This window comes from Podarcis cretensis, assembly GCF_951804945.1.
Source record: "Podarcis cretensis genome assembly, chromosome: 11".
NCBI classification, from domain to species: Eukaryota; Metazoa; Chordata; class Lepidosauria; order Squamata; family Lacertidae; genus Podarcis; species Podarcis cretensis.
In genome coordinates this window covers 33,453,611-33,478,764 of record NC_137180.1, presented here as the reverse complement: position 1 = coordinate 33,478,764, position 25,154 = coordinate 33,453,611, and the positions used below count along the sequence as shown (strand labels likewise).

General features: G+C 41.6%; 1 protein-coding gene across 1 annotated transcript in view; it reads right to left on the bottom strand.

The window, feature by feature from the left end:
* Positions 1-25,154, bottom strand: part of EDIL3 (EGF like repeats and discoidin domains 3) — a 240,794-nt gene that overhangs the window by 99,161 nt on the left and 116,479 nt on the right. Inside the window, exon 4 of the mRNA XM_079995641.1 lies at positions 3,543-3,671. Within this exon, the coding sequence (XP_079851767.1) occupies positions 3,543-3,671 (129 nt within the window). The remainder of the gene's footprint in view (positions 1-3,542; positions 3,672-25,154) is intronic.

Here is a 25,154-nt window from a genome sequence, read left to right as displayed (position 1 = left end):
GCATAAGTTTCAGCAGAGCACATACCTGAATTCCAATGAGTTCACAGACAAGGAAGCAAGGAGGAGATATTTTATAAGCCTATATAAATTTGTTAGCAAGGAATTGGACAAAAACATGCACCACCCTGGAGAATGTGTTTAATCAACTAGATTACTCTCTGTTGATGCTTTTAGGAAAGGAGTTCAGCTTTCTGAAATGCTACAAATATAGCTTGAAGTTCATTTATTTACATTTTGGATACATTTATATTATATTGTTAGTAGCTGACAGAGAGTTGGGGTATCCAGTCAAAGCATAATCACTCCATTAGTCAAGGTAATGTATGCTGGAATGTTTCAACTGAAAAAGCAAAGGAACCCAAGAATGACTGGGGTAAGGTACTTCACAATATTGATTATAGCTTTAATTTTGCACCTACAGTGTCAATGTGTTATCATAGTTCCTCTTTAAGTACAGTATTGATTTTCTAAATACCAGTCTACAGTAAGAGATAGTGCAGATATTCTCCTAGTTGAAAAAAATGGTGTTGTGTGATATTTGCTTTTGAAAAAGGTATGCATATTCTTAAGAAATTGGGGGTGGGGGAGGCAAAAATAAAGAATCATTGGTAATAAAAATGGTACTGTACATATTCACTTTGAAGTTACTACAGGATTGCCTAGCTTCCCTTTGCTCTGACAACTCTATTTCTATAAGATTCTTTTAAAATTAAGAATATGAAGTGGGCCTTTTTTTGTTTTGTTTTAAATACAATCCTGATAGTTGTGAGAAACTATGGTTGTGTGAAGTAAGCTACCTCAGCAATTCCCATAATTGACCAACACATTATATTTGTCCATTTGAACACATTGTGGTTTTCCAGTTTTCTGATAAGTTGTTGGCAATGAAATGGGTAAGAGATAACTAGTTGCAAGAGAAGCAGACCCGTTATGAATCTGACTGAACACAGCTAGAGTCTACTTTCACATCTATTCCGTGGCAAAGATGGCAGTGATAAAAGGCTAATTTATCTGCACATAATCAGCAAGTGGAGCTTTTTGGGTAGCTACTGGTCCTTTGCATCAAGGTCCACAGTAGTTGGGGAGCAACTTGGACAGGATCCTTGTACCAGGAAGCTTGTTCAAATATGTACTTGACCTTTGCCCATCCAGACTGGCAACCAGAGGAGGACTAGCTGATTGTGTGGTGGAAATCTTGAATTCTCCTTAAGGGTTCTATTCTGCCCTGTCTACAAATGGCAATAGTTTGTCTTTTAAAGCAGCAATCTTTGGATTCTGCTGTATTGAAGAATCATAAGTCAGTGCCCGATATTCCATTTTTTAATATGATGCTTAAGCATTTATTGGTGACCCAATTCAAAGAATACCAAATGAAACTGATTAACTAGACAGATTTCAGCCTGGATTCAGGCCTGGTTTTGAAACAACTGAAGTGCAGTGTTGCTGCTAAAATCTTAACAAGGGCAAGAATCTGGGATCATGTGACCCCATAAACGTATCAGCAGCACTGGCTACCAATCCAAGGGCTATCACATATAGAGCCCTAAACAGCTTGTGACCAGACTACTTGAAGCCCCAACACCTTTTACGCTTACATGTTTGTCAGCTGTTTCACCTCTCTTGCATGTCTTAGAAGAGACAGCTTGGTGGCAACATACAAGAAGACTTGCCCACCTCTGGAGGTAAGGTTCTCTTTTTCTTTTCCACTTCTAGCAACTGACAATTTTCCCTTTTAAATGTGTTTTTGAATCTTGTTGCTTAATGCATTGATTGTTAGTGCTGTCCTGTGTGTTTTTTGTTTTTGGCTGCTTTTGGCTTTATTAACTTGGATTTTCATGATTGGGTTACTATTGCTTTTATATTTAGTTTTTAATTACAAGCTTCTTTGAAAGACTCATTTGTATAGGGATAGGCAGGTATAAAACTTTTCACATTTTAAAAAATGTGTGTTGATCATCTCAATATATGGTTTAGTCACCAGGTGTCACTGGACTTGTTTTATCCTGGTGGAGTCAGTGGTTTCCACATGTCTATGTCACTCTTGCTGGGAGACAAAACTGGGTTCATGTCTTGCTTCTTGCTGCTGTGTTGTCTAAGTCTGGAATGAGAAATCTGTAGTCCCCCAAATGTTGTTGGACTACAACCACCATCGTCCCTGATCATTGGTCATGCTGTCTGAGGTTGGTAGGAGCTGTAGTATAATATCTGATGGGCCACATGTCCTCCATCCCTCCTCTAAGCCTTCCATGATGGAGAAGACCTAGCATTGCTCACATGGAGAAAACAAGCATTAAAAGTCCTTCATCTTTTAAATCCAAAAATCATGAGAAAATGTGGTGGTGGTAGAAGTCTAATTCATAATTTAATAGATATTTTCCCAAGTAGTTATAACAAATTGTAGGTAAAATGAATGCTGTGCCTTCAGCCTAAATGTTAGAAGCCCATTGCTTTTAAATCCAGTGTGTTCATTAATAAAGCCCTCAGGAAAGTCTTCCTATTGAATTAAATAACATGACTAAGAGCACCTGTCTCAGGCTGGTATTAAAATGGGTTGAAAGAGCGAATATAGGGGAAAACCTATTAGCATAAATATCTGCTTTTTACAACCCTTTTCATCTCCAGCTATCATTAACCAAATGAACTGCTGACAACATCAAGACGAAACCACGAGCCCTACGGCAAATCCGGCCACATTCCACTTTTCTGACACCCAGTTCAACTCATCTTTATTTTATGACAAGGAATCAAGTTCTTCTGTGTGTGTGCTTAAAAAACACATACTAAGGAAAAAGAAGAAGAAATCATTAGGTCTCTCCCCTCCTCCACCATCCTGCCTTCAGAATTGAGCCCTTCTGAACAACTAGGATACAAGTCTGAACGGCCACAAGGTGATGACCAGAATCAGCACTTGGCACCAGGTTCCAGTGAGTCTGACCAGAGCACTGCTGATGTGTGTTCTGTGTCACCCATTTAAAAATGGTTATAGCCTGGCTGGCTGAGCAGCACTAGGAGCTATGCTAATTCCCTAACTCCCCTGACTAAGCATCAATCTGGGGCACTGTGAGACCTTAAAGTAGTGGCTGCACTGAGCCGCATAGTGCTGTTTAGCTTGCCACCGCCCTGTAAGCCCACGAAGTCCATGGATAGAGGAATCCTACCAGTCACTTTTCTTAAAGCTCCTCAGACTGATAGCCAACCTTACCAAAATATATGAAGAAGATCAATCAAAACAGTAATAGTTTTTCAAAGCTGTTGGCTGAAGTCCATAAAATTGTACCAGCACACCTCTTTGTAGGATAGGAGTTGTATCACCAATGTGTCATCACTTGGTGCACAGGATTCTCTCCAGTGCCCCTTTCCCACTGAAATTAGGCTTGAAAGAAGCATTAGGTTGCAGTGTGTCATTGTTTAGAGTGTGTGTGGTGCCCACAGCATTTTCTCTGGTTTGCAAAGGTGCCCACAGGCCCCCAAAACTCGGTCACCTCTGAATTGCATTGTAGTTCTAAAGGGGCAGAAGAAGAAAGTATTATATTGAAACTTACTGTGCTGGCAGTGGATCCCATTAAACCCCTCTGGGCATTTGCAGATATAGCCTATGAAAGTGTCTCCTCTATAGGCTTCACTAATTTCACATATTCCACCATTATGGCAGGGATTAGGAATGCATGGCCCTGAAAGAAAAAAAAGAATGAAAAGAAAATGACACATCATTGCAGGAAAGACACCTTGCTACCCTTATTTCACTCAGTCATCAAGTGATAAAGGTAATGCGAAGACACATCTGCTCAAGAAGTATTAACCCACTAGCAGGCTAGGGAAATCAGTGCAGTTTTGAAAGGTCCAGTCCATACTGATTCAAAATACTGAACAATTGTATCCAAATATATATGAATCCTCGTTGATCTCAAGTACCATCCTGCAAAATTTGATTACCATATCTTCATAGGTATCCAATTGCATAGCAAATAAACAACTTTCCAAAATATATAATATATTAGTAATCATTAGGGCTTTGCATGGCTCTCCCAATCTGATTCAGAGCTTGATCTGGTGCTTTGGAGTGGCCCCAATTCAACCCAGGATGATGCAGACTGAATGCGGGGGAGGGGGCACAATGCATGAAGCCTGCCTGTGTCTCATTCTTTCCCCTGTACCCACGGCTGCCTCAATGTGTTTTGTTGGCAACCATCTGTCTGGGGAGACAATGGAAGAATATGAACTTTCAGGGGTAAAGTCAAACCAATGGAGAGTCACAGTACTGGCTGTGACCCTAGAGACTGATACAGGAAAGACTTGACTTTTGCTAAATCCCAGATATACTCAGTTTGGCTTGGGTTCCAGCTCCAGTAATAATTGTTTTTTACAAGAGAGTCAACTAGTGTAGTTTTCCTTAACACCCTTTCTGAATAACACATGAAAAGGTTGAAAAGAATGGATTTGATCACCACCACCATACAATTTTCATCATCAGACAAATGGGCATTGATACAGAATCATAGAATCATAGAGTTGGAAGAGACCACAAGGGCCATCGAGTCCAACCCCCTGCCAAGCAGGAAACACCATCAGAGCACTCCTGACATATGGTTGTCAAGCCTCTGCTTAAAGGCCTCCAAAGAAGGAGACTCCACCACACTCCTTGGCAGCAAATTCCACTGTCGAACAGCTCTTACTGTCAGGATGTTCTTCCTAATGTATAGATGGAATCTTCTTTCTTGTAGTTTGGAACCATTGCTCCGCGTCCGCTTCTCTGGAGCAGCAGAAAACAACCTTTCTCGCTCCTCTATGTGACATCCTTTTATATATTTGAACATGGCTATCATATCACCCCTTAACCTCCTCTTCTCCAGGCTAAACATGCCCAGCTCCCTTAGCCGTTCCTCATAAGGCATCGTTTCCAGGCCTTTGACCATTTTGGTTGCCCTCCTCTGGACACGTTCCAGTTCGTCAGTGTCCTCCTTGAACTGTGGTGCCCAGAACTGGACACAGTACTCCAGGTGAGGTCTGACCAGAGCAGAATACAGTAGCACTATTACTTCCCTTGATCTAGATGCTATACTCCTATTGATGCAGCCCAGAATTGCATTGGCTTTTTTAGCTGCCGCGTCACACTATTGGCTCATGTCGAGTTTGTGGTCAACCAAGACTCCTAGATCCTTTTCACATGTACTGCTCTCAAGCCAGGTGTCACCCATCTTGTATTTGTGCCTCTCCTTTTTTTTTTTTTTTTTTGCCCAAGTGCAATACTTTACATTTCTCCCTGTTAAAATTCATCTTGTTTGTTTTGGCCCAGTTCTCTAATCTGTCAAGGTCGTTTTGAAGTGTGATCCTGTCCTCTGGGGTGTTAGCCACCCCTCCCAGTTTGGTGTCATCTGCAAATTTGATCAGGATGCCCTTGAGTCCATCATCCAAGTTGTTGATAAAGATGTTGAATAAGACCGGGCCCAAGACAGAACCCTGTGGCACCCCACTAGTCACTCTTCTCCAGGATGAAGAGGAACCATTGATGAGCACCCTTTGGGTTTGGTCAGTCAGCCAGTTACAAATCCACTGAGACTTCCGGGTTAGCGCTGCCGATTAATGGCGGATTCCCTCCGAGCTCCGGAGGGAATCGGCTCCGCAGGATCGGGTCTTGTCCGCGCCGGCGACGCGGGGACCCTTAAAAATCACAGGCGCTGATGCCTGTGAACGTGGTGACTCGGCGGGCACCAGTTGCGCCCCCCCAAACCGCGAAGGAGCCTTTTTAAAGGCTCAGGAACGGGACGGGGGACGGCGCGGTGCTGTGAGTCGATTGCTCCTTCTGCGGAGCGAAGCCGCATGCCATTGTCGGAGAAGCGCTGACTTTTTCCTTGGAACAATTGGACTTAAAAATAAGAACCCGTGAGTACATATGGAATTTGGAACTTAAAATTTTTTTCTTGAATTGGGAACGAGCGGGGAAGGGTCAAAAAGGAAGTCACCCCCCCCTTTGAGTAGATATTTTAACGCAAAGAGCTTGCAACTTAAAGTCGAGAGAACTCTTTTCTTTTTATAAAAAAAAAAAAAACCTTCACGGCTTGACGCTATAAATTTTACTGGAGGATAAAACTAATGTTAGGAGCTAAAGTTTCACCCCCCCGGAACCCGGGGGCGCCCCGCGAGAGAACCTGTTGAGGAACCATTGAAGATTTTGACAGCTGTCAAAATAGCTGTCAAAAGGAAAGGATAAAGGGAACTTTGTCTTTGTTGCATCTGCTGGCTATATTTGTTGCAATTTCTGGAAAATAAGGGAGAGCAGCTACAAATTAACTCACTGGCTGGTTTTTAAACTGAGAGACACTACAAAAATGGCTGAAAGAAGCAAAAATCAGACTAAACTCAACAAAATACTGGCTCTCCTGGGAAAGTTACAAGATCAGACAGATGTTTTGACTACAAATGTGAACACTCTGGCCCTGGCAGTAAACAACATTGTTGAAGCTGACAGGGAGTGGAGGCAAGAATTTTATACATATCAACAACAAGAGGAATCTGAGAGCCATGAGACTATGGAAGAGACACACGTTGCTTTTGAGGAAAAGGAAGGTGGACTGGTAATTTTGCAGACGTCAAGGGAGAATTACAGTTTGGGGCCTGGCATGCAGACAATAAAGGAGAATAAAAATTTGAGGTGGAAAGTTTGGACTGAGTTGGAAACTGCAAATTCGAGAGTGGAGCACCTCATTAGCATTAATTTTAAATATGGAGGGCCAACTGGAAAAATCATGGATCTTGTTGGGTCAGAGCCCCTTCGAGCCTTGGGGCTTAACCTAAAGGACTATCCAAGAGGCCGGCAGAGAGGAACTGAGGACGACTTGAGAGCCTCGGACGTGAGATCTCCAGGTTAAACAGTATTGATTGAACATTTATTGGGGACCAAACCGGGAAAGGGGGGTTGGAGTTTGATAATCCAAAGGGTACAGAATTACAAATTACTTTGTTTTAATTTGTTTTGATATTTGTATGGAAGTTGGGAAAGCCATGGAAGGGAAATATTGACTTTAAGAAATATGTTAAAGAATAAGAAATGATGCATAAGATGTTTAAGATTAGATAAGTTAAAATTGGTTGTATAAAATGGTTAAAATGAAATGAAAATGAGGAATGCAATAATAATTTAATGGAAGAATGAAGAAAGGTAAAATTACAGTATGTTAAAATCATTAAGTTTAAGGTTGAGAATTAAGTAATAAGGATTTGCAGGATTAATAATTTGAACTGGAATACAAGAAGGGGAGGGGAGAGGAGGTCTAAGAAAGAAGTTATATGAAAATAAGCAATTGAAATCTCATTTGTTTTTAATTGTTCTTTTTTTTTTCTAAATTTTGTATTTTTTGTTATTTCTTCTTTTTTTGTGTGTGTGTCTATGTGTATTATTGAAATGCTAATAAATATTTATAAAAAAAAAAAAAACAAATCCACTGAGTTGTAGCATAGTCAAGACCACATTTTACCAGCTTCTTTACAAGAATATCATGGGGCACCTTGTCAAATGCCTTGCTGAAATCAAGGTAGGCTACATCCACTGCGTTCCCTTCATCTACCAGGGTTGTAATTCTGTCAAAAAACGAGATCAGGTTAGTCTGACATGACTTATTTTTCAGAAATCCATGCTGACTATTGGTGATCACAGCATTCCTTTCTAGGTGCTCACAGACTGTTTGCTTAATGATCTGCTCCAGAATCTTCCCTGGTATTGATGTCAGACTGCCTGGGCGGTAATTATTTGGGTCCTCCTCCAGTCTGCCGGGACTTCACCTGTTCTCCAGGAATTCTCTAAGATGACTGCCAGTGGTTCTGAGATCACATCTGCCAGTTCTTTTAATACTCTTGGATGCAGTTCATCTGGCCCTGGAGACTTGAATACATCTAAACTAGCCAAGTATTCTTGTACTATCTCCTTAGTTATTCTGGGCTGTGTTTCCTCTGCTGAATCATTTGCTCCAAATTCTTCAGGTCGGGCATTGTTTTCTTTATCGGAGAAGACTGAGGCAAAGAAGGCATTGAGGAGTTCAGCCCTTTCTGTGTCCCCTGTTTGCATTTCACCATCTTCTCCTTTGAGTGACCCCACTGTTTCTTTGTTCTTCCTTTTGCTACGAACATACCCATAAAAGCCTTATTTGTTGCTTTTAACCTCTCTAGCAAGCCTGAGTTCATTCTGTGCTTTAGCTTTTCTGACTTTGTGTCTACACGTGCTGGCTATTTGTTTGAATTCCTCTTTGGTGGTTTCCCCCCTTTTCCATTTTTTGTACACATCCTTTTTTAATCTTAACTCAGTTAAAAGTTCTTTAGATAGCCACCCTGGCTTCTTTAGGCACCTTCCATGTTTCCATCTCATTGGTATTGCCTGAAGTTGTGCTTTTACTATCTCCCTCTTAACAAACTCCCAGCCATCATGAACTCCCTTTCCTTTTAGTATTACTGCCCATGGGATCTCACCCAGCACTTCCCTAAGTTTTATGAAGTTGGCTTTCTTGAAGTCAAGAAATGGAGTCCTAGTATGCTTGGCTGCTCCTTTCCGCTGTATAGTAAACTTCAGAAGAGCATGATCACTCGCGCCTAATGATCCTTCCACTTCTACCCCACTAACCAGGTCATCAACATTTGTTAGGACCAGATCTAAAATGGCTGTTCCTCTTGTTGCTTCTCCCACTTTCTGGACAATGAAGTTGTCTGCAAGGCCAGTGAGGAATCTGTTTGACCTTATGCTCTTGGCTGAGTTTGACATCCAACAAATATCCGGGTAATAGAAGTCTCCCATTACTACTATCTCCCTTCCTTTTGCATGCTTGGCCATCTGTTCCAGGAAGGCATCATCTATGTCCTCCATTTGGCTTGGGGATCTATAGTAGACTCCCACAATGAGGTCACTGTTATTCTTCTCTCCCTTAATTTTGACCCAAATGCTCTCCCTTTGGCTTTGAGGTTCTAAATCTTGGATCTCTTCACAGGTATACACATCCCTGACATATAACATCACTCCTCCTCAGAGACCACAGAGACCACTGAATTCCGAGTACCTCTTTAATTACAATACGATAATCTTTATTGTCATTGTCCCATACAGAACAACGAAGTTGAAAAAAATCTACATAAGACATTCAAAAACCAACAAGCCTGCTATCCCAGCTATCCCAACTTGGTTAGCCCTAAAAACTCTGATACCCCATTTTTAAATACAATATACTCCCATAGAGACTCCTTACACTGCATTTAAAACCAAAATCACATTTGGATAGAAACTGTTTTTCAGGAGACTAATTGTTAGTTTTGTTACCATCAAATCCCTCCTAAGGCTATCTTTTAAGGTGTATTGCTAGAAAGGCAAACTCACCCACAGAAGGAAGTAGTGTGTGTAAGGATGTGGGTGGGGGTGGGGGTGGGGGCGGGGGCAAAGACAGGCTCTGTTAAGAATCATAGAACTGTAGAGTTGGAAGGGACCCTGAGGCTGATCTAGTCCAACCCGAACCTGCAACTTTGGTGTTATCAGCACTTTGCTCTAACCAACTGAGCCAAGGATTCACATACATTACTAATAAACTTTTTTTCTGGCACCTGTTTTCACTGTTGAATGCAAGAACATCACACTTTTGAATGTTACTTGCCATTGGAACGTAGATCGCATGCTATGAAACACAGAGGGCCCAACCATAAAGGGAAAAAATCACCCCAGAATTGGTTAAACAAGAGGAGAACAGCAAACTCCAAGGTCAGCCCACCTATGCGGCAAGGTGAGGTGACAGCCTCAGGTGGCAGGATCCACAGGGGCAGCAGATCCAACCTCCAAGGAATGTACTGCTCCCTGCTGCTGCTGACAGTGACTGCAGTGTGCTCCTTGGATGCCAGATCTGCTGCCTCCTCAGCAATCCTCCCCTGTGTTGCCTCTGTAGCAGCCGGTGGGCAAATAGGAAGCACTGCTGGTCTCTTCCCACTCCTAGGGAGAATATGAAGGGGGTTGCCCTCTGGAGTCTCCTGGGAGGGGGAGGAGCAAGGCAGCAGCAGTGGCGTAGCGTGGGTTGTCAGCACCCGGGGCAAGGCAAGTAATTTGCCCCCCCTAACCCTAACCCCCAGATGTTGCGCCCGGTGCGGCCGGCCCCCCCTGCACCCCCCACGCTACGCCACTGGGCAGCAGGGAGGCTATCATGGTGCAAATGCACCAGCAGAACCAATTTGGTACTCTTGCCAATGTATTTGCACCACAGCGAGGTCTCCACCATCTTGCCCATCCCCTATTCCTTCCCGGAAAGCAGCAGCAACTCAGCTGTCAGGAGGTCTGGTGAGTGCCATTGCCCCACTACACTGTCTTCTACTTGCATTCTCCCACCTGCTCTAGAGGGCTGGGGGGCTATCCAGAATAGCATGGGGCTTGGCACAGGGGGATGTAGTGTGGTTCAAGAATCGAGAAAAGTTGCCTCCATTCCTCAGGGGTCACCTCCAAGACCCATCCATTTATGGCATCCTTCTGTGAAAGAGGGAGCACTATGGATCCAATCCATAATCTTCATTATATTACAGCATTGACAGTATATGTTTCTGTATTCTGCATTATTCCAGTGCCAATAAGCTATGGATGGAAACCAACTTTCCATCAACGTGTTTATGAATCCTTGCTTTGCCTATCCAGCATTGGATCATAGCCATTGGTTTGCATAAAAACCTGGCAAATGATGGAGACTCTTTACCTCAAATGTTCCTCCTACAAAGAACTGGCAGTCAATTCTGGTAGTATTTAAAAAAATGATTACATGGTTGGAAACATCTGAAGTGAGCTCTTCACAACCGCTTCTAAATTCTCCACCACAATAAAGAACTAATCTTCATTCCTTGAACTACAATGGTGTGCTTAAAAAATATGAAAATAAATATATGTTTGCCTACTTAAAATCGTATTTTATTTCCTGCCATTTAATTTACATATAAATAAAGACTAGAGGTGGAATTAATTAAAATTTACAAAATTGTACATTTCCATATGTGTCACACTCTATATAACAATTTCCAGTTTTCTCTTCCTTATAAAAGGATTGTTGACTCTTTACACAAAGTGGCACTTATTCAAAATTCAGCTTGGTTCAGAATGCATTTTCAGAGGAACAACGAAAAGCAAGAACAATAGAGCACAGGCAATAGTGTGAACCAGAAGCCACTGTAAATCTAGTTCTCTGTGAACATTTGTCAACCCCCTAATAAGGAATTTGTCACATAACAAATGTTAATAGAGTTTATTATAGAAATGCTAATAGAGTTTAATAATAAAATGTTTATTTCAGAAAGAAGAAGACATATATGGTTTGCTTTCTATCTGTAATGCCCATAGCGCTGTGAGGTTTGCTTGTTTGTTTTGTTTGTTTTAAATTGCTCTGAATATTTAACTGAGAAATAAAAACTGAAATGGATGAAGGCTTCATTTGACTCTTCACATTAGGCCAGACCACAAAAAAAAAACAAAAAAACCAGACAATGGAGGAAGGTCAGCTAAAGCATTTCTCTAATGAAAATCGGGATGTCCAATTCATTTCTTTATTAACTATTTAACTATTTATACCCCACCCATCTGAATGGGTTGCCCAGGTCACTCTGGGTTACGTCCAACAGATATAAAAAACATAATAAAACATTAAACACTAAAAAACTTCCCTATACAGGCCTGCCTTCAGATGGCTCAGGGGTCGAATAGCTCCATAACCACCAACATTTCTCCAATGAAAATAGGGACATGCTGGCCACGTGACCCGGAAGTGTCTCCGGACAGCGCTGGCCCCTGGCCTCTTAAGTGAGATGGGCGCACAACCCCAGAGTCTGTCAAGACTGGCCCGTACGGGCAGGGGTACCTTTACCTTTACCTTTTAAGGAAAAGCAGGACATTCCAGGATTAAATAAAAAGCTGAGATGGCTTCTGTAAATCTGGTACTGTCCCTGGAAAACAGGGACACTTGAAGGGTCTGGGCTGAAGTAGTCTGCTAGGGAGCCACTTTATTTTCTTCTTTTATTGAGGATTAATCACCAAAGAGCCTAGTTGGGTTCTTATGTGTATAATCTCTCCTTCTGGTGCTGCTCCACTTTGGAGAAGCCAAGAGCAAGCTTTATTAACATACTTTATTAACATCTGTTTTCTGTTTTACTTTCTGCCCCCCCCAAACATGTTAGTTAGTTATTTAGTGAATTTGTATTCCACTTCATTTTTCAACAGAAATCTCTCAACGGTTTACAAATCCCAACTAAAAGGAATCTGCATAAGAAATACAGTACAAATTCCATATTCAAAACCAAACTGTACTGCTGCTACTACTAACAGCAATAATTCACATTGTAAGTAACGTAGTTAAATAAATACATACATGTAGACAGTGTGCATGAACACACTGGGTGGGGTTCAGCTAATGAGTTCTACACGCAGAAGCCCATGTGAAGACTTCTGCCAGTGTAATGGGGCTTTCTCCCTTCTCTTCCCCTGTGTACCCCCATGTCCCCTTGAGGGTGAGGGGGCTGGGAGAGCCTCAAGCACAGCATGCGGGGGGAGGAGAAGAGGGATCATACTGTCTGGCAAGCTGATATGCTTGCAATGATGGAACAACTGTCAGTGTGCTGTGTTGAATTCTTCCCAGCAGCTAGAATCTGAAAATTATATAGCTGAATCAGCATTAGTATCTGTCAAAAAAAAAAGTAAAAAAAGTTGCAGCTTAGACGTTGATCAGTGTTTGGTGGCTGGCTCTAGGTGCCATTTTCATTTGCCAGAATGTCCCTCACCTAGCATCAGTCTAGGGCATTGTGGGAAATAAATATGATTGCTGGTCTTTGCCACCCTGAATTGCTGCTAAGAGTATTACTACTGCCTCAGATCAGCTTGAGGGGTCCACGAACAGAGAAGGGAGTTCATTACAAGTCATTTCACACAGGGCCCCCTCAAACCTTGAGCCAGCCACAGTCTGTTATGGCTTAGATGCTTCAAAACAACAAACAAACTGAAAACTTTTGCCGTTCTTAACAGCAGACTCCAAGCAGTTTCAAAGTTATTTGTCACAAAGCCTGAGGGTTTAGTTTAAGAGAAACACAAAAGTTCCTTAGGTTCAGTGAACTAGTTGCATTGTTCTTCAGATCCTGGACATAGTCAATACATAGCTTCACCTCCAACAGGCTGAAATAAATATAGGATGCTACCTTATTGATCCATTCTGCCCAGTATTTTCCACTCTGACTGGCAGTGGGTTTCCAGGGATTGCATTAGACGACTTTAACATCTCCTGTTATCCATTCTGTTTCAGTAGGAGATGCCAAGGGCTGAACCTGAAACTTTCTTCATGCAAAACACTGATCTAGCTGCCTTCCATTTGTTTAAAAAGCACATGCCAAAATACTAAGAAAGAGCTGTTTTGCTACATATTAAACATCTTCCAAAATCATTCTATGAGAAATATCTTACACACACGCATGCATGTGCATGCACACACCGCTAGCTTTCTTGATTTTTCACTTTATTCTGTATAAAAGCATTCAAGGTGAGTTCTGGCACCTCCCCCCTCCCCCCAATAAAAATAGCACTGCATAAAACTCAGGGTGGATATAGACACAGGTTAAAACACTATAAATAAGTCAGGAATTAAATCATTACAACAAAAGTGGGGGAGCCTATGTAAAAATCCATATAAACTCTGTTTAGCTCTCTGACGCTATCTGGTGTTGGATGTTTATAACGCATTCAAAACATTACTGTGATGAATGTAGCCGAGTCCTCAGTATCTCTTGTAATCTATGATTTGCATAATGCATAGTTATGGCTGTTCTATTTGCATTTGCAGCAGCATACTGCTTATCTTAAAGGTAATTTGTGTTTTGCATTATTATAGCAATAATTATTCAGTTTGTGTGCTTGAAGCAAATTATTATTTTAGAAAAATCTTTGTTAAATGTTTCACATCAATAATTTCGTAGGTAGGGGTGTAGTTATACACATCTGAATAATATCATAGTTGTTCCTGTAAGTAACATAACATATTGATTTCAATATTTCAAAACAAAGGGCTCAATCCAGATGAAATTAGTAATGTTTATGTTCCATTGACTGCAAGTAATTTAAGTTTCAGTCCTTTCAGTTGGCTTTACATATGTCACAAACTGGATCAGGGTCTTGGAGGCATCGGTGTAGCTCTCAAACACAATTTAATATGAAAATATGTATTCAATTGGAAATTCTTCTTGGCATCCATACAGTTATATCAACTGAAATAATCCTTAAAATCTGTCCTCAAAACACACAGTCCTACATACCAATTTACAAAATACTGGCTTATGGTTTCTTAGAGCTAGCACAACAACCTTTAAGGCTGTGCTCTTTCAACCACTTTTGGTGTGCTTAGCCAAACCCATATCAGTTTATAATTAGATGTATCTTCTGTAACTGGCATCAGATTGTGTGGCTGAAAAGCCCTTTCCCCCTTGAAGTCCAGTGGCTCCACTGGATTCAGAGTTCCACACTAGCAACTGCTCTCCCATTCAGCTCAATGCAAGAGAATGGTCCCTGCTTGTAATCCTCATTTTAGGAGGCACACCAAGAGTAGAAATGGGTATGAATTGATAGGTAAGGAGAGTAGCAGCCCATGAGCCACTTTACTAGGCAAGCAGCAGCAGAATCTATGTGGCAGTCAAGCGGGCAGAGTAAGTCCCACCCATAGCTTTAAGGCTCTACAGACTTCTCTTTATAGAATCAAAGAGCTTCCATTCATATTAATGAGGCCTTTTCCTCATCTTTTTACTGGTTCCCAAATTAGTATTACCGTTCTTTTCTGGGCAGAAGCTCTGAAGGAGACCAAGACATTTGGAGTCAACCACCCTCCCTGGCAAGAAGCCCTGTGTGAAATTTCTCCTGTATAATGCTAATGGCCAACTGCTCTTTTATAGCAAGTTTTTCTATGATGTCCCTGAAGTTCAATTTCCAGCAAAAGTCATTTTCGGTATGCAGTATAGTGCTGCTAATCTTATCATTGACTTTAGAGGATATGGTAGACCTCAACTTCCCTTTCGTCCTCTGTTTTGGCAACACACAAATAGGCAGCTTATATGATGCACAGAAATAAAGATAGCAAATCTTTGGCATACTATAGGGTGGCGCTGTGGGTTAAAGCCTCAGCGCCTAGGGCTTGCCGATCGAAAGGTCGGCGGTTCGAATCCCTGCGGTGGGGTGCGCTCCCGCTGCTCGGTCCCAGCGCCTGCCAACCTAGCAGTTCGAAAGCACCTCTGGGTGTAAGTAGATAAATAGGGACCGCTTACCAGCGGGAAGGTAAACGGCGTTTCCGTGTGCGGCTCTGGCTCTGGATCTGGATCTGGCCAGAGCAGCGATGTCACGCTGGCCACGTGACCCGGAAGTGTCTCCGGACAGCGCTGGCCCCTGGCCTCTTAAGTGAGATGGGCGCACAACCCCAGAGTCTGTCAAGACTGGCCCGTACGGGCAGGGGTACCTTTACCTTTTACCTTTAGGGAACACGCCACCAAGTTTTGTATGTGATTGATATTATACATTAGATGCAGATGAAGTTTCAAAAGCATCCATCTATACAGCAAATTCTTGTAGTCTTGCTTGAAAGCATAATGGGCTTCGAGGATCTTTTAAAAAAATAAAAATAAATCAATAGTGCAGTAATACTTTTGTAAGTAATCTTTAAGTAGCTTCTAACACAAAGAGAACAATGGCCTTTGATCAATATTAATGAGCAACAGGATTCAACACTATGCATCCCAGGCATTTTAATCCACATTCATATAAATAATGTCAACAAGATTAATTGCACACTAAAAGTAATAGATCTCTACAGTTTGCAACTCTCAGTACGACCCCATAGCTAGGACTAGTATGTGCTAGGAGTTCTCAGACGTGTGTGATGTTAGTATTCAGTTAGAATCCCATTCTGCATAGGAAAGATACTAATAAGGTAGTCATCAATAAAAAAGGGGGTGGGGAAGGATGGCAATTTCTGGGTTTTTCAGATGCTGAAACATCTGAGGTTTTTACACAAAGGAATGAAATGACTGTTTTCTCTACAGGTTAGCAAAAAGGTCTTTAAGGCAGGAACCACGTTACTTCTTGGCCTTGGTGACAAATACAGTCAATTCAGTTCCATAATATGTGCACACCAGGGAGGACCCAACTCTGAACTGGAGATTAAATATTTCCAAATGTGACAGGTAGTTTGGATTTAAAATGAAGAGGCTGTCAGATATAGTGCAGAAAGCCATTTTCCCCCCAGGTAAAATGTAAATGCTGACAAAGGAAATAAACAATAGGAATAAATCAGAAACAGTGTCAAGAAGGATGTGTGGTGTAGCTTGGGGTTTGAGAAATTGAATTTGCGCTAACGCAAAAACAAATGTGTCTGCACATATCTTCATGCTTCCGAGTCTGGTCATCTATTGGCAACTTGCTTTCTCCATGCACCTGCTCCTGCATGGCATACTAAAAATAACTCCATGAACCAAATCGCCATATGCACTACCTTCATCACTTTTAAAATAAGGTTAGTAGGTGTTTTCTACTAGTAAACATGCCTATGGATGAAATGTAATGAATATGAATTTAACTGAAGTGTGATGCTTACAGATGAAGTATGAATATTGTTTTAACAACTTACCCTAGCTTCGTGGTTGCTACTTTGTGGTGAATAAATCACACACTGTGATTGCATAATCTTCTCTCTCCCCCCTCCCCCAATAACATCTATATCCTAGCCTCGGTTCAAGGAACTTGTAAGATAGGTGAGAATGGGTAAGGGCATCCAAGAGTCACTGAGTGAACTTCATGGATGAATACAAAGCCCAGCACAAATCTTAACACTCTATCCTGAACTCCATATAGAAAACAATTCCAAGCAAAAGCAGAATCATATAGATGAAACAAAACAGGTGGGCCTTACAAAACAAAATACCTTAACTGTTAAAGGGCAGGGTAAAGAGGCATGTCTCCAGCATATAATGAAAGCTTCACAATAAAGATGCTGGATGCACCTCTATGGGGAGAAAGTTCCACAATTTAGGAGGTGGTAACAGAGAAATCTCTCTTCCAGACCATTACCCCCTACATTTTCAAGGGCTGTGGAACTACAAAAAGAGCCCTCTTTGCTGAACTTAACACCCAGAAGAATCTGTAGGGATGGAGATGGTATTTTGAGTATTTGGGACTTAGCCATTTAGGGTTTAAAACATCCGTGTTAGCACCTTGAATTGGGCCTGGAAACAACTTGGGAGTGGGGACATCTCTCAGGTGCATGGGCGCAGCACCCCAGCATAGTTCAAAAGCTTTTGAAGGCTATGGCTTGGGAAAAGACGAAGGTGTTGCTCCAGTAACAATCTAATCAGCACCACTTGTAGCTGGGTGTGTGTGGAGGCTTTCCAGCGAATGAAAAAGCAACTCAGCCCCTAAATGCTAGGAGCTAAGCACAGAATTGAGAGGTAATTACTCTCTGGAGACAAACCAAAAAGTAATTTCCCCTTCTTATCTCTGGTCACACAGGAAGGACCTGGAAACAATCCAATGGCAACAGTCGCAACATTAAGAGATCTCTAAGTGCCTTGGAATGTTTGCTGTTGGCTTGACCAAGGTTATTAAAAATAAGCCAGTCTTGAGACCAGAGCTATACATCATGGCAGCAAACATAGCCCACTTCCCTCCCCAAATCCTCCGTTTACTGTTGATGTGCAAAGCGGCAGAGAGAGGCAATTTGCAGGGGGGAAGTAGTGTGCGTGTTTGTTTTGGGGTTATTTATAATTCCACTCATTGCTGCAACATTTTCTTTACAACCACTTCTGCTCCTCCTTGTCCAGCAAACCTAATTCAGAACCCTGACTAAGAGAAAGAACAGCAGAGAGGGATCAAAAATAGAAGTCAGTGGGCAGGAAAGGGGTAAGGACTGTTTGCCTGTCCACTTCAGCTGTCCGCTGGCAAGGCTTTGTACATCAGCTTAGAAAATGAGGATCAGGGAATGAAGAAGAAACCATTGGCAGAATAAAATGCATGTTAGCATGTACATACACACACTCCTAGCAGAAGATAGTTGTGTGAACTCTGCATATTGTCCTTGTTAGCCAATGGCACCAAAATTTGGTAGATGTTCACGAAGTGCAAGTTCTCTGAAACTGATGTCTGAAACTCATGTCAGACAAGCTCCAGGTTGTATTCATCCCTAAGGCATTTAAAAGATCACACAGTTTATGTTCCCCCATTTTCTTCTTCAAAAGGTAATGTCACTTTCCAAAGTCAGGTATGCATTCACAATACATAAATGACTTCCCATCAGCACACCACATTACTTGAAAAGGCACACAGTTGAAAGCATTCGCAACCAGCAGAAAGGTTTCTCTCTGTGTCCTCAGACAGTGTGATAGGTAGCTAGCTTTTGTGTGAAGGAACAGAGGCATAGTGAAAGCAGCCAGAGACTTCTGCATTTGCTTGTATTTCCCACTCGGCTTATTAATTTAATATGATCATCCAGGCTTTTCCAGACAGGAACAGAGCATGTGCAAAGGGCACAAAAGCTCTGAATGTTCACAATAGTACACTGGCAGCACAGGGGAAATGTTGAACTGAAATGATTTTCAAAAACTAGATTGAAAAGAAAAGTTGTGCCTCATTTAATCAAACTTCACCACTCCCTAACAATGCAATCCTGCCTTGTCTACCAAGAAGCAAGCCACATTTAATCAAATGTAATTGGGTATAGGGTTGCAGGCTGAATTTCACAGACCACAGTCACGCTTCCTCATAACCAGATTTTGTGCTACAGTGATGAACATCTGAATATAGGAATCATTAGGGGGTGCAAACTGATTTGAGCCCCCCCCCCAATCAAGGGGTGTATAAATTTCAAGAAACAAATAAAATAAATAAATACAAGAACCCTGAAGCAGGCCCAGTAGCATATGGGCAGCCAGTACAAGCTTTTCAGCACCAGAGTTTATGTGCTGGAGATACACTGTCCACATCAACAGTGCCTGCACTGTTCCTTACAAGCTGAAGCCTTCAGACCAGGCCCTACATAGAGTGCATTGAGGTTATTGTAAACCGCCCTGTATCATCAGATGAAGGGCGGTATACAAATTAAATAAATATTAACAGAAAATATGACTTTAAATTCCCCTGGTATGATGATATCCAAAGGTCTCCCTGCTTTCATTCAACACATGATCCCATGTCTAATAGCTGTTGTGGCTGCCCACCCTCTGCTATCAGCTCTCAATTAATCCTGGTTATCCAGGTTATCTGTTTGGTGACACAATAATGAGACTGAATTACAGTACTATGGCATAATTAATTTTCCTTAATGAACTTGTCTATGTAGTGCTGCAAATTGATGCTGTTTTCAGTAATGGGTAATAAATCTGTAGTCTTTCTTCCATTTATTTTAGGTCTTTAAAAAAAATGGTCCCCCTCCCACAAATATTTCCTAATTTCACAATAACTCCTTTTGGTGTAGTTGTTTTTCTATGGATCTTCTAATGTAAGGTAAAGGACCCATGGATGGTTAAGTCCAGTCAAAGGCGACTATGGGATGCAGTGCTCATCTTGCTTTTCAGGCCAAGGGAGTTGGCATTTATCCACATAGCTTTCCGGTGCCCGGAGGACCGTGACAAGTGCCAGAGTGCATGGAAACACCATTTACCTTCCTGCTGCAGCTGTACTTTTTTATCTGCTTGCACTGGTATGCTTTCAAACTGCTAGGTTGCCAGAAGCTGGGACAGAGCAATGGGAGCTCACCCTGCCACGCAGATTCACTCTGCCAACCTTCCGATCAGCAAACCCAAGAGGCTCGGTGATTTAAACCACAGTGCCACCCATGTCTCTTATCTTCTAAGTAGGTACCTATATATAGATGATGTTGTTGTTTTGCATCCCCTTGGCTCAGTGCCCGCTGCTGCAGTAAAACACCCCTAGGCAGATCTGGGCCCCCATAAAGCATCATATTGCACTGTCACTCTTTCCCCTGTCCAGTCTTGCAAGTCCTTCCTCACTGAGCCTTGATGAATTCATGTCTCTTCTGCAGTCCTGCCACTCTCCCACTCAGGGCACATATCTCATCACACACATGCATGCATACACCTATTCGTGCCAAAGCTACATAATGACTACGGTCCCTTTTGCTACACTGTATTTGACCCAGTGGTTTGAAGATCTCATTGCTCTTTCTACATTTGAACATGTAGCTTATCATAGTCAATTTTGTTTAGATACCTATTTGGACATTTGGAACTGCCTATATTAATGCATACGTTTAAATAAAGATTGATGGAATATTCGTATCATTAATGTCAATTTAACACCATTCCATATATGGTTGTACTGTGATGTTTCGTGCATCCAGTGAAGCAAGTTGATTAACATGACTGACATGTTTGCGCCTGCTGATGCCGAAAGCAAAAGGCATCACCTTTCTAAAACACTATGGGTCATCTTTCCCTTCTAACTCTAGCTTGCTTCTTCTATGTGAGTGAGTTGTGAATACAGGGAAACCGAAAGCAGCAATGAAGAGTTCAGCTTCTCAGCCAAATAACTGGGGGAGTAATTACTGATGACAAGCTGTTTAAAGCTTGTGGTCATGTACTGTCACTCTGTAATTTTAAAAGTTGAGCTTGATAAAGACTTTCTTGTTAGTCCCTCCCCCCCTCCCCCTCTTTACTGAAAATGGCAGATTAAATTCACAGTTAAACCTGACCTTCTATGGGACATTTTGTAACTGATATTCTGTACAATTCAGTTTCAACATGCTCCAGAAGGTGTTGTCTTCATTAGCGTCCAAGAAGACTTGCAACAATAGATCTTATGTTTCTTACATCACTTTTTTTCTTTCTTCCCTCTGCTTTCAAATGTCCTGCTGATTCTCCCCCAAATAATCAAGTTTTAGCCACTCACTGCTATTTCAAGATGCCATTAACACCCACTTTGTGCTGTTCACTTTTAACCCTCTGCGGTGTTTCCATAGTGACTTCTGGAGCTAAATAGGTGTACTTTCTCTGTAATTTGGATAAAGGAAACAAGCATAGTCAGTATTTTCTTTACCCAATTTTTGTCTCATTTCCACTAAATTTTAAGCTGAAGTGCATAGGCCAGACACATTTCATTTTTGTGTCTATAAGAATCAAAATGTTCCAGTATAGTTTATTCCTGAAATTTTGCTAGCACTTGAGCTACTCACAAATTGTTTGTACCAGATTGAGTTTCACATAGCATTTATATGCATGAATTTAACTAATCCTGGCAAATCTCATGGACGAGAAGTTAACAACATGAAGAGCTTTGTCGATTGATAATAGATGTATGAGATCCTACAACGAGTCAATTTTTGCAAGCACCCGAGTAGAATTTGGCCCTGCAGTAGAATCTAATATGGATTGGAACTACAAGCCACTTTAATAAATATTCTTTTACAAGGATATTTGTACAAGAGAATTAAACAACAAAATTGACCTCTCCCCAAATATGCAGAAGAAAATAGCTGTTTGAAACCAGTCTAACTGGATAACACCTACCAATGACGCACAATTTATTTGAAGACTTCCCCACTCACCCCAAATCTGCCCTGGCTGTCTAGAGCTTTCCAGATTTCCCATATGAGGACTCATCAAGACTATGTACAGGTCCTTCACAAAGAAGCTTCTTGACTTACACAACCAGAAGCTGGGAAAGCCTTGAAGCTCCTATGGTCAATGCATTTATTTTATTTTATCAACCCATTCATCCTTGTCTTCTCTTCTGTTGAATCTCTGGCATTTCTTTTTTCACTGTAAAAATGAAGTGCTATGAGTTTTTCAATTTCTTTTTCCAAACAGCAAGTAGTGACCTTCAGGCATGCAATTACCTTCCCCCACCAAATATTGAACAAATCCTCTTTCACTATCCTTGTTCCCATCTTATTTCCTAATACTGTCTCAGGGAATTTTAGTATGAAACACAACACAAGGATTCTCTAATGCAGGCTTCCTCAACCTCAGCCCTCCAGATGTTTTTGGCCTACAACTTCCATGATTTCCCTAGCTAGCAGGACCAGTGGTCAGGGATGATGGGAATTTTGTCTCAAAACATCTGGAGGGCCGAGGTTGAGGAAGCCTGCTCTAATGCTAACTACTTCATTGGAACTCCAACTGTGAACTAATTTACATGATAAACCTACTAGCTGCATGTCCTCTCTAAACCACTACTGATTTTACTCTCTTTTCTCAATCACATTTTGAATGGTTCATTTCCCGATTCAGATGCCATGTGATGTCAAGTGGTTGAAAACTTCAAGCCAGGATGCAAGGGAAGAGTCTTCTGGGTCGAGCCCTGAAACCCACCCCATGGAAATAAGACACAGTGGAGACAGAATTTAGTTTAAAGGTCAATGGGCAAATGTGGGACACAACTTTATTGATTACAGAAGTGTGACTGGTATTGGCTTAGGCATTGGTATCTAATCACTATAACTGGCTCCTGCCCACCCAGCAGGGAGCCTGCAAGGGTAAACTACCAGCAGAGGGAGCTCCATCAATGAATATTGACTGGAGCTGACCCGTGGGGTTACCGGGGTCCTGACATGGCCCTGGCCCCTCCCTGGGCTTTGGATGAGATCCAGACCCCAGATTCCTTTAATGGAATACCCTATCAACATGGAGGGGCAGGTGATGACCACACCTCCCCTCCCCATATCCCCCTAAACCAATGCCTAACCATCAAACCTTACAAAGTTGTGACGATTGCTAAGAGGTAGGCAAAAACCAAGTGGCCACTGCCAATCTGCCAATCTGCCACACTGGGAAAAAATTCTTACCCAGACCCCATTCCAAAACAGGTGACCAACCAAAGTCCAAAGCAAGGACAGACACAACCTAACTAAAGGTTGGGTGGGTGTTCGGCAGCATGAAGCAAGAGGAGGTCCCCACTTCGCGCTGCCAATTAAATACCCCCAACCCCCAGCTCTTGCCATGTAGCCGATTGGCTAAAGGCCAGTGGCATGATCATGGCACTACCGGCTGGAGCGGGACAAAGCCCCGCCTCCAAGCCGGTTGAGGGGAGTCCCCCTCTGTTAGGAGGATCCAACTTTCTTTACATCTCCAATTTGAATTAAAACAGAATTCAAGTCACAGCTGTAAAGGTAGAATTGGGAGCACACTCTAAGCAAATTTGGTGTCTGTTCTGTCACCATGTAGGGAAAGGTGGCTATGCTTTGCCCAAAACAGCAAACCACTTTAAGGTGTGTTTTTTTTAAAAAAAATCAAGCTGTATATAAAGTTTATGAAATAAATCATCTATATATAGTGATAATGTAAAAGGATTAGAAGGGAGAACCTTAATTGGGTAGGTAACATTATCTGCGATTATCTCGCAGGCTTTTGAACAAGCATCCTGAGGACATGTGTTAGATTAAAAGATAAGTGCATCTTTTTTTACAATGGTTTCTGGGTCTTAATATGTAGTTTTGTTCTGTCAGTTTGCTTCATTGTTTTAATAGCATCTTTAAAATAAAAAATGCTTGCATTGTATTATAGATTTTTCAATGGACTATAAACCAAATCAAGCACAGGATTCAGTGGAATAAACAAACAAATATCTTTCACTACATAAAAATATGAGTTTTATTTAATTCCACATCAAAGCCATATTTGAATAGCTACTATTGACTTCTAGAATATCTGGACTTGAGTTGCTTGTCTCTGTCGGTAATTTTGAGAGGCAGCCTGTTCAGTTTCCTAAATAGAAGTCCCAAAATGTCTTCAGGGAAACAATCTACACCTCAGTTACATGTGACATTGAGAAAAGTGGGTAACTAACCTCTTCTATGCTTATGACTTCTCACCTAACACTCTCATTTACTGAACATTTATTTCATTTCTTTCTTTCTCCCTCAACTACATTTTGCAAAATAACACTTTTAGGATATGGTCAGAAATCACAGAATCAGCTACGCAGACAATCCAATTACCTGATCCCTTACAGGGACAGGCAAATCCTTCTGGCTGAAGCCAGAGAGCAGATTGCTTCGGACATCAGAGAGTTTAACAGTCATTTCTCTCCCAAGATAGAGGATTAGTTGTAAGAAGGGAACACAGTGACCATAATGTAGGAGGAAACTCACTTGGATGGGAGTGGACATCCAATCAGTGACAGAAGAGACAGAGCTTAATAACTAGAAGCACAAGGGAAAGAAATCCATTTAGTTCTATTTTAACATTTCCCCTTGCACTTTGAGATACTTAATTCCATTTGCTTCCTATCTTTCCATTTCAGCACCTCATTTGTCACTGAAAACCTAGAGCAATGCCTAGTGGTTCATTGCAACTAAGCAGGGGTATACACACAAATAATCACAAACCTATTACACAGAAAAGTTTAGGGAATGCTGGTGGGGACTCTGGCGCTGCACCTTATGTTGGACTCCAACTTCAGGCCCAACTATCTTAGCCAATGGCCAAGAGTAAGAAGGAACTGGTGTCCAAAAACCTCTGGTGGACCTGAGGTCTCTCTCCCATCCCTGGTTTTGGGCTCTCTCTCAAGCTCCTACTAAAATTAATTGGAAACTTTTTAGAGCATTTGAGTTCTTTGTAATCTTACCAGAGTAAAATGCAACCCTATAAAGTGTTCCTCATACATGAAGCTGTCTTATACAGAGTCAGATCATTGGTACCAGTGTTCTAACTGGCAACGGCTCTCCGTGAACTCAGGGAGAAAACCTTCAGACACCTCAATTTTAAATGCAAAGACAGAAAAACATACTTTAAAGAGAAAAGTTTTAAAACAGCAGTGCCCAGGGCATCTTTTGTTTGACCCACTAGACAAAGACACTAACCAACTACCGGCATTCTCTCTATCAAGATATTCTGAGAGCTTTCTGGGTGTCTGTGTACAAAAGTCTCTTAACAATAACAGGGTGACCACCTTAAACTAGGCTAGTCTTCAAATCTCAAGGAAAGTAAGAGCAGCTAATTTCAGGTCACAAAGCTCAGCCACAATTTTTCTTCAATAAATACAGCTGGATCACAATTATGATTGATTTAGGGAGAAGGGCTTTAGACGCTGTTAGCATGTGTTTTTCATTCCTTGGAAAAACGCAGGCCTATTATTCTTATTCTTATTTTGTGTGGGTGATGAGAGAAATATCTCCCCTGCCCAGTATGCATGTGTC